Source organism: Botryllus schlosseri, chromosome 15 (assembly GCF_051294905.1).
Source record: "Botryllus schlosseri isolate E-star chromosome 15, Bs_hap1, whole genome shotgun sequence".
NCBI lineage: Eukaryota > Metazoa > Chordata > Ascidiacea > Stolidobranchia > Styelidae > Botryllus > Botryllus schlosseri.
The window spans coordinates 11,152,392-11,167,549 of record NC_137250.1 but is presented as its reverse complement, the minus strand read 5'-3'; the positions used below and the strand labels follow the sequence as shown (position 1 = coordinate 11,167,549).

The window sequence follows — 15,158 nt, the reverse complement described above, 5'->3', positions numbered from 1 at the left end:
AAGACACAATGACCGATTGGCAGCACAGGCCGAACACACCCCAGACATGATGTTCAAACACGCGCCAGACACGATGTACGAGTGTCATTACAGGCCTAACACGCCCAAGACACTATTCTGAATGGCAACACAGACCGAACACTCCCCAGACACGACGTCCTAGAGTCAACTCAGATCCGAAAACAACCCAGACACCATGTTTGAATGGCCGAACACGCCCCAGACACGATGTCCTATTGGCAGCACTGGCCGAACACACCCCAGACATGATGTCCAAACACGTCCCCGACACGATGTCCGATTGGCAACACAGGCCGAACACGCCCCAGACACCATGTTTGAATGGCAATAGCACAGGCTGAACACGCCCCAGACATGATGTCCGAACTCGCCGCAGACACGATGTCCGAGTGTCAACACAGGCCGACACGCCCCAGACATAATGTCTGAATGGCAGCACATGCCGAACACGTCCCAGTCACGATGTGCGATTGGCAACACAGTCCCAACACCCCCCCCCCCCCCAGACACGATGTTAACAAGGTTGGTCATGTTTGAAATACGGTCCTTGTCAAATGAGCCCAGCGGCAAACACAGGCGACCCGCAATAAATGCAAGGGACATTAGTATTGGCCGAACTCATACATTAACTTTGAAACCCCAATTTAACAATACCGACCTTGATCGAAAGCTATTCCGGAAATACAATTTTAAAGCTGGCAGGTCAACGGAACCACCCAGAAATATAGCCGTCCAAGTCTGAAATCTGAAAATCGGCATTGTTCCGAATGATCGCTCGATAAAATTCTCATTATCCTGGTCAATTATTCATTCGGACATGGTGTCTTGGGCGTGTTCGGCCTTTGTTGATACTCGGACTTCGTGTATGAGGCGTGTTTGGACAGCATGTCTGGGGTGTGTTCGGCCTGTGCTGCCAATCGGACATCGTGTCTGGGGCGTGTTTGGCCATTCAAACATGGTGTCTAAGTTGTGTTCGGACTGAGTTGACACTCGCACATCGTGTCTGGGGCGTGTTCGGTCTGTGTTGCCATTCAGACATGGTGTCTTGGGCGTGTTAGGCCTGTGTTGACACTCGGACATCGTGTCTGGAGCGTGTTCGGACATCATGTCCGGGGTGTGTTCGGCCTGTTTTGCCAATCAGACATTGTGTCTGGGGCGTGTTCGGTCTGTGTTGTCATTCGGACATGCTGTCTTAGGCGTGTTCGGCCTGTGTTGATACTCAGTCGTCGTGTCTGGCGCGTGTTCGGATATCATGTCTGGGTCGAGATCGGCCATTCAAACATGGTGTCTGGGTTGTGTTCGGACTGAGTTGACCATCGGACATTGTGTCTGCGGCAGGGTTGTAATGACTAGAGTCATGACTCGACTCGAGTCAGACTCGAGTCACGATTTTTTTATGACTCGACTTGACTCGAGTCATTTTCTTGAAATGGGAAAATGACTCGACTCGAGTCAATATTTGGATTGACTCGACTTGTACTCGAGTCATTACGCATGACTCGACCCAAGTCATTGACTCGGCTTATTTTATATGACTTGAAGATGAAGAAATTTGCGAATCGTAATGGCTAGATCAACGCATCCGACGAATTCTGTCGACATCGCTATTTGTCAATACTGCTTTCGTTGCACTTGTCTGATATCAGATATGCCACTGTAAAAACAACAGAAAATGATACATAGTAGCAATAATGCATTGTACAAAATCGTCCAGTGATGAAGAGGTAATATAGATCCTCCGCAATTAAAGTACTCAAGACTTTTCAATTATACAGGCAAACAACTGAAGCAAAGTTAAATTAGAGCCAATGAAATGACTCAGATGCTCATGTGTAGATTTGAAGGCGATGATTCTTTGCATTTTTGGGCGACTAGAAAGAATGAGTATTCAATGCTCTTCAGTGTGGTTCAAAAATGCTTGTCAATTCCTGCATCTAGTGCACTTGTGGAACGTGTATTCAGTAGATGTGGATTCATTCTACGGCTATGCCGCTTTAACATATCTGAGGATCTCCTTTCCACATTAGTATTTTTGAGGTGTAACTCATTGATTTGATCTGCTGTCTGTGAAAACACACAATGCCCCTCGTCCATTTGACGTTTTGTTAGGTATGTGCATTGTGCACGTGAGTATAATGATGAATGGCTAATGTTGTGTGATGTTTGTACAATATGGCTGTTCTAAAATAACTTCTTTTTTATTTTACTGGGTGGTTACTTGATAAAATTGTCATGTTGCATAAAAGGAACACTGAATCTGGCTTAATTTGAAAAAAGTGGAATCAATGATGTGAGAGGAGAATATTTTGGATTTGAAAATAAATGGAGTATTTTAGTGAGAAATTCTTTCATATAATATAATTACATAGTAGTAAGCCGACTATTTTTTCATAACCAAAACATTCTACTCTAATAACTTCACCTTTTCTAGTTGGAATTGAGTCAAATTTGCTATGAATCATATTTTTACACAATGTAACAATATCATGAGATAGCCGGTAAAATTCGAAAATCTCTATTTGTAATTAGTCTAAAATTTTCTTTCATAGCATTGCTTTCTACTGGTTGGAATTGAGCCAAATTTGATTTTTTAGGCAATCTAGCAATTTTAAGAAGTAGCCGGAAAATTTGAAAAAAATGTTTTTGAACAGCCCCATTGTACAATTATTTATCCAATGCTGTAACTGCGATGTAGTCTGTAATGAAATTAGGAAAACCTTTAGTATAATCAAAAGGTATCTGTTCTGTTGTCACTGCACAATGCACATAGTTGCATGCACGCTTTTACAGCATGCTGGCCTGTTGTAAATACCTCTACCTACATAAACATGCATCTATTGATTCTCTATCAACTAGTATCTTGACGTGAATTTGTTGGTTCTCTATCAGATAGTATGTAGACGTGAATTCGTTGGTTCTCTATCAGATATTCGTGAGCTATCGTCGATGTGCTCATAATAAAAACTGAATACTTGTATTGGTGATGTATCAGACTGACAAGAGAGATATTTGATTTTAAGTTCTTAGATTAATAAAGTCATATTTTGCATCGGTAAATGAGGCCAGGACTAGGGCTGGGCAAAATCGAGTATCTAAGTGATTCGATTCTGAATCACGTAAAATGTTTCGAGTCGAGTCGAGTATTTGAGTATCACTCATTATGGCGTCACAACAGAATGTACTATGTCAAAGTTCAAATATGCCCCTTTTATGCCAACACGAAGAACATAATGCCTGTTATCCGTCACATTAACGATTTTTCGGTATTTTTTCGTCCATACCGATTTCATTACACTTCTTGACAATGTTGTGGGATGATCGTGACTTCGGAAATGTGTTATTTCCAGTAACGTTCGCAGCTTTGTACTATGTCTCTTATGTTGCGACACGGCCAATCAAGGTTTCAAGGCTTCAAAAGTGGTAAATAGTATCAAACCAATAATTTTCGTTAGCAAATTAATTTCAGTTGCGAGGAGCATATAATTTCAGTACTCGAAAAAATCGTCTTCTACTACTCGACTCAAATCATCAAAATAAACACTCGATTTAGATTCGAGTACTCGAACCACTATGCCCAGCCCTAGCCAAGACCTGTCCGTTATCTGCCTAAATAAACACGTGCCAAGACTCTGATAGGGACAAAATGAACATGTTTCGCAAACAAGGAATTCAATATCACCCAAGCAGGATTGAAAACATGAGTTGAACATGACTTCAAATCTGTGACTTGGACTCGACTCGAGTCATAACACCATGACTCGGACTTGACCCTTTAAACGGTGACTTGGACTCGGACTCGAGTCTGTGATGAATTGAAAATGACTCGACTCGACTCGAGTCAAAATCACAAAAGTATGATTGACTCGTGACTTGGAACCATGTGACTTGGTTACAACCCTGGTCTGCGGCGAGTTTGGACATCATGTCTGGGATGTGTTCGGACTGGATTTGGGATGTGTTCGGACTGGGAAATCGTGCCTGATGGTACTACAACTAACCTCATAGTGAATATATAGCAACTATCCTTATTTCAAACATGACTATCCTCATTTCTAACATGACTATCCTCATTTCAAACATGAGACTAACCTTATTTCAAACATGACTATCCTTATATCAAACATGACTATCCTTATTTCTAACATGACTATCCTTATTTCAAACACGAGACTGACCTTATTTCAAACATGACTAACCTTATTAACATCGTGTCTGGGGGGTGTTGGGACTGTGTTGCCAATCGCACATCGTGTCTGGGCCGTGTTCGGCCATTCAAACATGGTATCTGGGTTGTGTTCGGACAGAGTTGACACTCGGACATTGTGTCTGGGGCGTGCTCGGTCTGTGTTGCCATTCACACATGGTGTCTTGGGCGTGTTAGGCCAGTATTGACACTCGGACATCGTGGCTTGCGCGTGTTTGGACATTATGTCAGGGGTGTGTTCGGCCTGTGCTTCCAATCGGACATCATGTCTGGGGTGTGTTCGGCCTGTGTTGCCATTCGGACATGGTGTCTTGGGCGTGTTCGGCCTGTCTTGATACCTGGACATCGTGTCTGGGGCGTGTTTGGACATCATGTCTGGGGTGTGTTCGGCCTGTGCTGCCAATCGGACATCGTGTCTGGGGCATGTTCGGCCATTCAAACACGGTGTCTGGGTGGTTTTCGGATCTGAGTTGACACTAAGACATGGTGTCTGGGGCGTGTTCGGTCTGTGTTGTCATTCAGACATGGTGTCTTGGGCGTGTTAGGCCTGTATCGACACTCGTACATCGTGTCTGGCGCGTGTTTGAACATCATTTCTGGGGTGTGTTCGGCCTGTGCTGCCAATCGGACTTCGTGTCTGGGACGTGTTTGGACATCATGTCTGTGGTGTGTTCGGCCTTTGCTGCCAATCGGACATCGTGTCTGGGGCGTGTTCGGTCCGTGTTGCCATTCGGACATGGTGTCTTGGGCGTGTTCGGCCTGTGTTGATACTCGGACATCGTGTCTGGGGTGTGTTTGGACATCATATCTGGGGTGTGTTCGGCCTGTGTTGCCATTCGGACATGGTGTCTGGGGCATGTTCGGCCATTCAAGCATGGTGTCTGGGTTGGTTTCGGATCTGAGTTGACACTCGGACATGGTGTCTGGGGCGTGTTCGGTCTGTGTTGCCCTTCATACATGGTGTCTTGGGCGTGTTGGGCCTGTATTGACACTGGTACATCGTGTCTGGCGCGTGTTTGAACATCATGTCTGGGGTGTGTTCGGCCTGTGCTGCCAATCGGACATTGTGTCTGGGGCGTGTTCGTACATCATGTCTGGGATGTGTTCGGACTGGGTTACCACTGGGAAGTCGTGCCTGGTACTGTAACTGACTTTATAGTGAATATAGCGACTATCCTCATTTCAAACATGACTATCCTTATTTCTGACATGACTATCCTTATTTCAAACATGAGACTCTCCTCATTTCAAACAAATCTGTCCTTATTTCAAACCAATCGAACCAACCTTCCTCGAAAATGGCCCTATCTCTAAATTTGGTAATGTTATTACTAAAAAAATACCTTAGCCACAAACCCACAAAGTTGTGACCGACACGATGCAAACCACTGTCATAGAAATTTATCATACAGTCTCTTTTCCACAAACTCACTCTGGTGTAAATACATTTTACCGTGACTTAATAATCCTTGCGATCAATCCAATAGTCAATTACATATTAGATGATTCGTGATAGCTCAAATGAAGCATAAGATGGTTTTGTGATCTCAGGCAAATACCTTATCAAGTACTTGATCCAAATTCTGAGGAAACCTTCTGTGAAGCATCCCAATTTGCCTTGCGGCACCAAACCTTGTTGCTTCCGTGGTTCCATTTTCAAGCAATGTAAGCAACTGGTCCAGACGACTGAAAACAATTTGTGTTATCAATATTGGTAAAAAACAGCATTGATCAGTCTAAAAATTTTTATTATGAAACTATTCATATCCTCCCTACTCTGCACAACATCAAATCTCTTGATTAGATGTTAGTTTTGGAATAAATATAGTGATATCGATGTAATCAGATATAAAATTAGTGAACCATTCTTTTAACAAACAGCTGTTAGAGTCTGGAAATCTCACAGCATACAAAAAAACTAGGCCTACCATTGTTGTCACTTGTCAGAAATTGCACCAACGGCGTGCGCGGGAGTTAATTTAAATACACGTCAGAAATGTACAGGAACCGAAATTACCTGTATGACATGTCAGAAGCCATCGAGATCTCTTGCGCCAGATACCTTCAAATCATTGAATATTTCTTCTTGAGATATATCCATAAATTATATGAGCAGTGTATGAAGGAAGATACAGAAGAGAGCCAAGCCTATGCATCTACTATACCTTGAAACGATAATTACCAGATATTTAGAGATTGGATAATGCATAAAGGTTGAATCCAGACCCGCACTAGGCCAATAGAAGGTTGCGGAAGCAAGACCACCTACTGAAACAACAAGTACGAATGCTATTGACAGAACAGGTCGGTCCTACGCTACTACGGTCCTACTTATGGCAAGCGACAACTCGTCACGCCACTAAGGCTCTATTCACGCTGCTAGTAAAATTCAACCAGTAACTACGCCACTGACTAAATATTTTGGACCCTGCCTCCTACGTTCACCAGAGTGAAGTTATCACACAAAATTCTATCACACAAATCGAAGGGTACCCACTAAATCTGACATGTAACAACATGAACGGTGGTATCATAATGATGATGGAACAATGGCGTATCCGGATAGCATATCCCGATTTAGACACGGACATATGATAGAACGTAGATAGAACTCTGTCCATACCAAATTTTATGTAGATCCGTCGCCAAAAACGTGTCCAAAATAGATAACCATGAATTAGCGCTTGTAATATTTCAACCAAATACGCGAGAAGCTCTCGTGTTTCGATGAGCGCAGTTCCGGAATCCAACATTTGTAGTAAATGTCGACGATATCCCTAGACGAAGCTTGTATACCACCTTAATCGTGCCAAATTTTAAAACTGTAGCAAATGCCTTAAGGGTCATAAACACCGCCGACTTCTGGAAAAAATTACCACATTTTGGCGAATCGCGGCTATGAGAGAATTGCCGCGAAATCGCAAAAACCTCTCGTGTTTTGATGAGCGCAGTTCCGGAAGCCAACATTTGTAGTAAATGTCCACGATATCCCTAGACGAACCTTGTATACCACCTTAATCGTACCAAACATTAAAGCCGTAGCAAATGTCTTAAGGGTCATAAACACCGCCGACTTCTGGAAAAAATTACCACATTTTGGCGAATCGCGGCCATGAGAATTGCCACCAAATCGCAAAAACCTCTCGTGTTTTGATGAGCGCAGTTCCGGAAGCCAACATTTGTAGTAAATGTCCACGATATCCCTAGACGAAGCTTGTATACAACCTTAATCGTGCCAAATATTAAAGCCGTAGCAAATGTCTTAAGGGTCATAAACACCGCCGACTTCTGGAAAATATTACCACATTTTGGCGAATCGCGTATATGAGAATTGCCACGAAATCGCAAAACCTCACGTGTTTCGATGAGCGTAGTTCCGGAAGCCAACATTTGTAGTAAATGTCCACGATATCCCTAGACGAAGCTTGTATACAACCTTAATCGTGCCAAATATTAAAGCCGTAGCAAATGTCTTAAGCGTCATAAACACCGCCGACTTCTGGAAAAAATTACCACATTTTGGCGAATCGCGTCTATGAGAATTGCCACGAAATCGCAAAACCTCACGTGTTTCGATGAGCGTAGTTCCGGAAGCCAACATTTGTAGTAAATGTCCACGATATCCCTAGACGAAGCTTGTATACCACCTTAATCGTGCCAAATATTAAAGCCGTAGCAAATGTCTTAAGGGTCATAAACACCGCCGACTTCTGGAAAAAATTACCACATTTTGGCGAATCGCGTCTCAGTTGCCACCAAATTGCAAAAAACTCTCGCGTTTCGATGAGCGCAGTTCCAGAAAACAACATTTGTAGTAAATGTCCCTTATATCCCTAGACGAAGCATGTATAGAACCTTAATCGTGCCAAATATTAAAGCTGTAGCGAATGTCTCAAGGGTCCAAAACAACGACCACTTACAGAAAACATTACGACATATTGACGGATCGCCAGAAAATCGCGAGCTCTCACATCGCTATTTACCTTGCTGTTCAGATTGAAATTACTGCTGTAGGCCTACCGAAGAGCCGTTACCAGTGAAAGAAATGAACTAGTTTTCGCACGAAGGAGTCAGACTACATGACAAAGAAATACTGATGTAGCCATCGCGCCAGGAATCCTACTATCTCCAGACCCACCCGATGTAAACATGACCTTTCGCTATCCTCCATCCTGGATATGACATTGCAGTGCAATAACGAAATCTCACAAGGCATTATACGAAGACACAGACGTTTATTGCTTTCTGAGACATGAATTGGCGATATAACCCGTAAGGATCTTGTTACTCATCATCTCCATTACTGCTGTGAAGTAACACAATGTATCATATCAGTGAATATAAACATACGGCAGTCTCCCTTTACATCTCCGAGTAATATTTTGCAGTTTTGTTGACTCTTTGCACCAAATCACCTAGTAGTGTGTTATTCACCGTGTTATTTATCACACCATGTCTTTGTAAATACTCCGTTGTACCGATTCACCTAGTAGTGTTATTCATGTCTTTGTAAATACTTCTTTGAACAGAATCACCTAGTAGTCGTATACTTTCATTAGGAAACAGAACTTCAAGTGAATATCTTTAGTAACGTATTCGGCAGCTATGTATAGTAATTTGATCTCGCAGTTCTGCTGCACGACAGCAACAGTCTTTCTAGTTCTTGACAGTCTTGGTTATAAAGGGCCGTATGCACCAACATGTTTTGAACCCAAACTGGAGCTCAAACAGGGGTTCAGGAGATATTTCCAAAGCACCAACACCGAAACGTCAATGAGCGTTCACTCGCGCCGAATTTGATCGAAAAGTAAACAACCGCGAGAGGTTGTTTAAAATGTAGTTCAGTGCTTTGGCTTGGTGGTCGCTGATTGTGGTCTCCTGTTTCTCGCGACTGGTTGCCTGTAAATTGGTTCATGTTGAAGACGTAGGTGCACAATTTGCTATCTTTCCGTAAATTAGCAGACTTTCTAAGCTGTAGGAATAGATTTTAGATGTTTCCGAACCCAGTTACACCAATGTGAGGTCGAATGGCTTACAGTTTACTGTTAGTTGAGCGGTATACCGGTATTAGGCGTATTAGCGAGTATAGTGGTGAACCAGGAAATGCATATGACTGGTAATGAAGATGCAATATTCTTGTCTTGCACCTTGTAGGTTTGAATGAAAGACCTTCGGGTCAAAAATAAATGAAAATTATGACTAAGTCTGGCGTCTGTATACAGTGTACAGTTTTTGAAGTACCCTGCGGGGTGCAATTGATGAGGCGTTTTCCCTATAAAGTTTGAGATATTTCACCATCACTGAAGCTGTGCCAGTACAGCCGATATTACAGTAGATTGTCCTCATAGCCCAAATAACCGGGTTGGAATCTCGGTACGTTTAGCGTAATATATTTGTTGTACCACGACGGTTTTCAGCGTCACACCTGTGTGTATAGAATCTTCGATGTGCACGAGACACCGATTCCATATTGGCAAAATGGAAAGCACGTAGCTGCCGGCTGCCAATGTCACGGCATGTCATGAATTGCTGAATCCTCTTTTATGTAACTGTTTTAAGTTTAGTATGAAGTATGAGTACGGAGTTTAGTAAAATGGAACCAAGACAAAACTGAAAGTTGATTTGCTTGCTAATGATGTAGGTTGTCGATTGAGTAGTGGGAGCAGAAGTTGTATGGATTTGTACTAGACGTTAGGAATCGTGGTCCTGTGATTTGCGCTCGCGGTCGGCTTTAGATAGGTTGGTTTTGGAGCCGCATGTCTTGCAATTCTTAATATTATAGTAATTTTACAGGTTTTAGGGACATTTACTACAAATGTTGTTTTCTGGAACTGCGCTCATCGAAACGCGAGAGTTTTTTGCAATTTGGTGGCAATTGTCATAGACGCGATTCGCCAAAATGTGGTAAATTTTTCTAGAAGTCGGCGGTGTTTATGACCCTTAAGACATTTGCTACGGCTTTAATATTTGGCACGATTAAGGTTGTATACAAGCTTCGTCTAGGGATATCGTGGACATTTACTACAAATGTTGGCTTCCGGAACTGCGCTCATCAAAACACGAGAGGTTTTTGCGATTTGGTGGCAATTGTCATAGACGCGATTCGCCAAAATGTGGTAATTTTTTCCAGAAGTCGGCGGTGTTTATGACCCTTAAGACATTTGCTACGGCTTTAATATTTGGCACGATTAAGGTTGTATACAAGCTTCGTCTAGGGATATCGTGGACATTATGACCCTTAAGACATTTGCTACGGCTTTAATATTTGGCACGATTAAGGTTGTATACAAGCTTCGTCTAGGGATATCGTGGACATTTACTACAAATGTTGTTTTCCGGAACTGCGCTCATGAAAACACGAGAGGTTTTTGCGATTTCGCGGCAATTCTCTCATAGCCGCGATTCGCCAAAATGTGGTAATTTTTTCCAGAAGTCGGCGGTGTTTATGACCCTTAAGACATTTGCTACAGTTTTAAAATTTGGCACGATTAAGGTGGTATACAAGCTTCGTCTAGAGATATCGTGGACATTTACTACAAATGTTGTTTTCCGGAACTGCGCTCATCGAAACACGAGAGTTTTTTGCGATTTGGTGGCAATTCTCATAGACGCGATTGGCCAAAATGTGGTAATTTTTCCGAGAAGTCGGCGGTGGTTATGACCCTTAAGACATTTGCTACAGCTTTAAAATTTGGCACGATTAAGGTGGTATACAAGCTTCGTATAGGGATATCGTCGACATTTACCACAAATTTTGGATTCCGGAACTGCGCTCATCAAAACACGAGAGGTTTCTGCGATTTCGCGGCAATTCTCTCATAGCCGCGATTCGCCAAAATGTGGTAATTTTTTCCAGAAGTCGGCGGTGTTTATGACCCTTAAGACATTTGCTACGGCTTTAATATTTGGCCCGATTAAGGTTGTATACAAGCTTCGTCTAGGGATATCGTGGACATTTACTACAAATGTTGTTTTCCGGAACTGCGCTCATCAAAACACGAGAGGTTTTTGCGATTTCGCGGCAATTCTCTCATAGCCGCGATTCGCCAAAATGTGGTAATTTTTTCCAGAAGTCGGCGGTGTTTATGACCCTTAAGACATTTGCTACAGTTTTAAAATTTGGCACGATTAAGGTGGTATACAAGCTTCGTCTAGAGATATCGTGGACATTTACTACAAATGTTGTTTTCCGGAACTGCGCTCATCGAAACACGAGAGTTTTTTGCGATTTGGTGGCAATTCTCATAGACGCGATTCGCCAAATTGTGGTAATTTTTTCCAGAAGTCGGCGGTGTTTATGACCCTTAAGACATTTGCTACGGCTTTAATATTTGGCACGATTAAGGTTGTATACAAGCTTCGTCTAGGGATATCGTGGACATTTACTACAAATGTTGGCTTTCGGAAATGCGCTCATCAAAACACGAGAGGTTTTTGCGATTTCGTGGCAATTCTCATAGCCGCGATTCGCCAAAATGTGGTAATATTTTCCAGAAGTCGGCGGTGTTTATGACCCTTAAGACATTTGCTACGGCTTTAATATTTGGCACGATTAAGGTGGTATACAAGGTTCGTCTAGGGATATCGTGGACATTTACTACAAATGTTGGCTTCCGGAACTGCGCTCATCAAAACACGAGAGGTTTTTGCGATTTCGCGGCAATTCTCTCATAGCCGCGATTCGCCAAAATGTGGTAATTTTTTCCAGAAGTCGGCGGTGTTTATGACCCTTAAGACATTTGCTACAGTTTTAAAATTTGGCACGATTAAGGTGGTATACAAGCTTCGTCTAGAGATATCGTGGACATTTACTACAAATGTTGTTTTCCGGAACTGCGGTCATCGAAACACGAGAGTTTTTTGCGATTTGGTGGCAATTCTCATAGACGCGATTGGCCAAAATGTGGTAATTTTTCCTAGAAGTCGGCGGTGGTTATGACCCTTAAGACATTTGCTACAGCTTTAAAATTTGGCACGATTAAGGTGGTATACAAGCTTCGTCTAGGGATATCGTCGACATTTACCACAAATTTTGGATTCCGGAACTGCGCTCATCGAAACACGAGAGCTTCTCGCGTATTTGGTTGAAATATTACAAGCGCTAATTCATGGTTATCTATTTTGGACACGTTTTTGGCGACGGATCTACATAAAATTTGGTATGGACAGAGTTCTATCTACGTTCTATCATATGTCAGTGTCCAAATCCGGATATGCTATCCGGATACGCCATTGTTCCATCATCATGATGATACCACCGTTCATGTTGTTACATGTCAGATTTAGTGGGTACCCTTCGATTTGTGTGATAGAATTTTGTGTGATAACTTCACTCTGGTCCTACGTTCTGCCCTATCGGAACCGCCCAGCGACCACTGTACTCTATACAGCTGGCCTGTAACTGAAACTGACTGAGCTGAGACCTGAGGCTAAGCTGGAATCCAGCTGCTGGACGGCTGGAGAGCTGGATCATGATTTCGGGTTCTGTAGATGTACTACGATAAACGTAATATCGCGGGTGGCGCAGATATCACTCGTGAGAGAGAGAGAGAAAAAGAGTCTTTATTTTTTTCATCCAACCAAAATACATAATAAACAGACGGCAATGGTGGTGGTACGGACAATATGCATGCACAGTATTCGGCATCAAATAAGAATGATCGATACGACCTTGAAGGTCACACCCGCATCAAACAGGTACACTTGTCTCTATTACAATCTGGCAGTTATATAGTCGTGTGGATGTTGATAAATTGATCTACTGACATTTTATTAGTGTTGGGATGACTCGAGTCATGACTTGACTCGAGTCAGACTCAAGTCACCTTTTTTGTAGGACTTGGCTTGACTCGAGTCACTTTGCTAAAATGACTTGACTTGACATGACTCGGCACATCAAAAATGTGGATTGACTCGTGACTCGGAGCAAAATTCACGAATCAATTTCAAGTCATCAAGTAATCGGTGTCGATAAAAATCCCTGTATCTTGCATATGGTCGGACTGTTCGCTAAATGCTGGTGTAACCCGTGAGAGTGACCAATCTTTCAGTGATCGTGCGCTTTAATGAACCTCCATCGTTCTCTCACACATAAATTGACCGCAGACGGAGTGATCGAAACTTACAGATTACGTTGTCGTAAACTAATACAGTAAAGTAATTTAATAGCAAAATGTCTATTTCTGTTCTCTGTTCTTTCCTTAACCAAATTGAATTCAAATAGAGTTGATATAGTCCTCAACCATTAGCGTAGGCTTGAATTGTATCATATCAATTTGTAAATGGATAATGTATTGCATCTTGTCAATTCGTTTCTCTGTTCTCTATTTTGGCTAGCAACTATAAACTGAGGCTGTGCAATTACTTACGTCGTTTAGCAGTTCTACGTCTATGTGAGCGATACATCGCCTTATTGCGTTTATATTTAACTTATATTCGCTCATTTGTTCAGAATCAATGACCACTCAGTCTGTATTTTAGACAGATAGCAAAATGCAATGACGTAATCATGCCTCATACTTCAAAAAGGCAACTTGACTTGAATTGTGACTTGACTCGTGACTTGACTTGACTCGAGTCAAAATGTGCAATGACTCGTGACTCGAAGGTAGTGACTTGATCCCAACACTGCATTTTATTGATACATGTCGTATATATCGCCGTGAATAGACTGAGATATCGCAGATATTAACATCACATCGCGCACATCAATGCCATCTCGGGCTACGCAATGTTTGCAATGTGTCTATAGAGGCCAGATATCGTCAGGTCCGGACCATCTCTGGGCGCAGATATCAGGTCTGAAACATGTCTGGCCTCCTTTCCTGCGTTTATATCCGGTCCCGATCATGATTGAACCTGCTTCATGCACATATATCGGTTCGGAAACATGTCTGAATACAAATTGCGTAGGTATCAGCTCCATGGGCAATTGGGCATATCTGCATGGAGTCTGGGCCCATTCAGTGTGCAGATATGATATGTCCCAGTAGAGATGTACAGGATCAGGATTTTTGATTTTCACGGGACAGGAATCCGGCACGTTTTTCTCAAACAGAACCGGGTCCGAATTCACATTTTTGCCCGACTGCCGGATCAGGACCGGATGCAATTTTTGGAATTATACCATGACATTGTGACAGAGCAAATATATCGTCTGGTTGTAAAATTGATGTAAATATAACCAAACGCTCCTTCCCACTCAACAAACTTTAAAGTATTTGTAGCGTAGCTTAGATGCTTGGGTCGAACAAATGATTAAGAAAGACTGCAAGTCCTAGTCCTTGAATACTTGACTAAGTGCATGATGACTATAGACATATGCTATTTGACTACTTCCTAAATTTCGTTTATGACCGATGTCTATTAGTAGTGAGAGTATGTGTTCTTGTAATCAGTACAGTGTGTAATGCGAAAGATGCATCTCTGTATTAGTTGCTGACTCATACACAAGAGCAACACTTCGATTGTTTTATCTACATTTTAATTATACAGTATGTCGTATGTATGTCGTGTTCGAATGATATATACATATTAGGTTATTAGAGAGTCCATGTTATGAAAACTGATAAAATATGAAAAAAGGAAGGAAATTTAGAAAGGCAATCGTTCATGCATAGTGAATAATTCGAGCTGTGCCACAATGAAACAAATTTGCATGCCATCGTTAATCATATGTTTGCATATGTTTAATGGTTATATGATAGTCATTTAACCGTCATTGTGGCATATAATTTTCGAAGTAAATTGGTAATACTGTTTGAGTCAGGGTTGGAGTCGGAGTCGGTATTTATAAAGACTCAAGAGTCGGAGTCGGAACCGGAGTCGGAGTCGGTATGTCTGAAGACCCAGCAGTCGGAGTCGGATTCGGTCCATTGAAAATGTGCGGAGTCGGAGTTGTAGTCGGTGGTAAAATTTACCGACTCCACTGCCC

At 42.3% G+C, this 15,158-nt stretch overlaps 1 protein-coding gene across 2 annotated transcripts in view; it reads right to left on the bottom strand.

Moving 5' to 3' along the window:
• The window catches only part of LOC145457660 (TATA-binding protein-associated factor 172-like), a 32,439-nt gene extending 26,014 nt beyond the window's left edge, over positions 1-6,425 (bottom strand). For both annotated transcript variants that reach the window (XM_080335884.1, XM_080335885.1), the window contains exons 1-2: positions 6,243-6,425; positions 5,785-5,911 (exon numbers count right to left, since the gene is read on the bottom strand). In XM_080335884.1, coding sequence (XP_080192010.1) covers positions 5,785-5,911; positions 6,243-6,265 — 150 coding nt within the window. In that variant the 5' untranslated portion in view covers positions 6,266-6,425. The remainder of the gene's footprint in view (positions 1-5,784; positions 5,912-6,242) is intronic.
• Between the last annotated feature and the right edge of the window lie 8,733 nt (positions 6,426-15,158).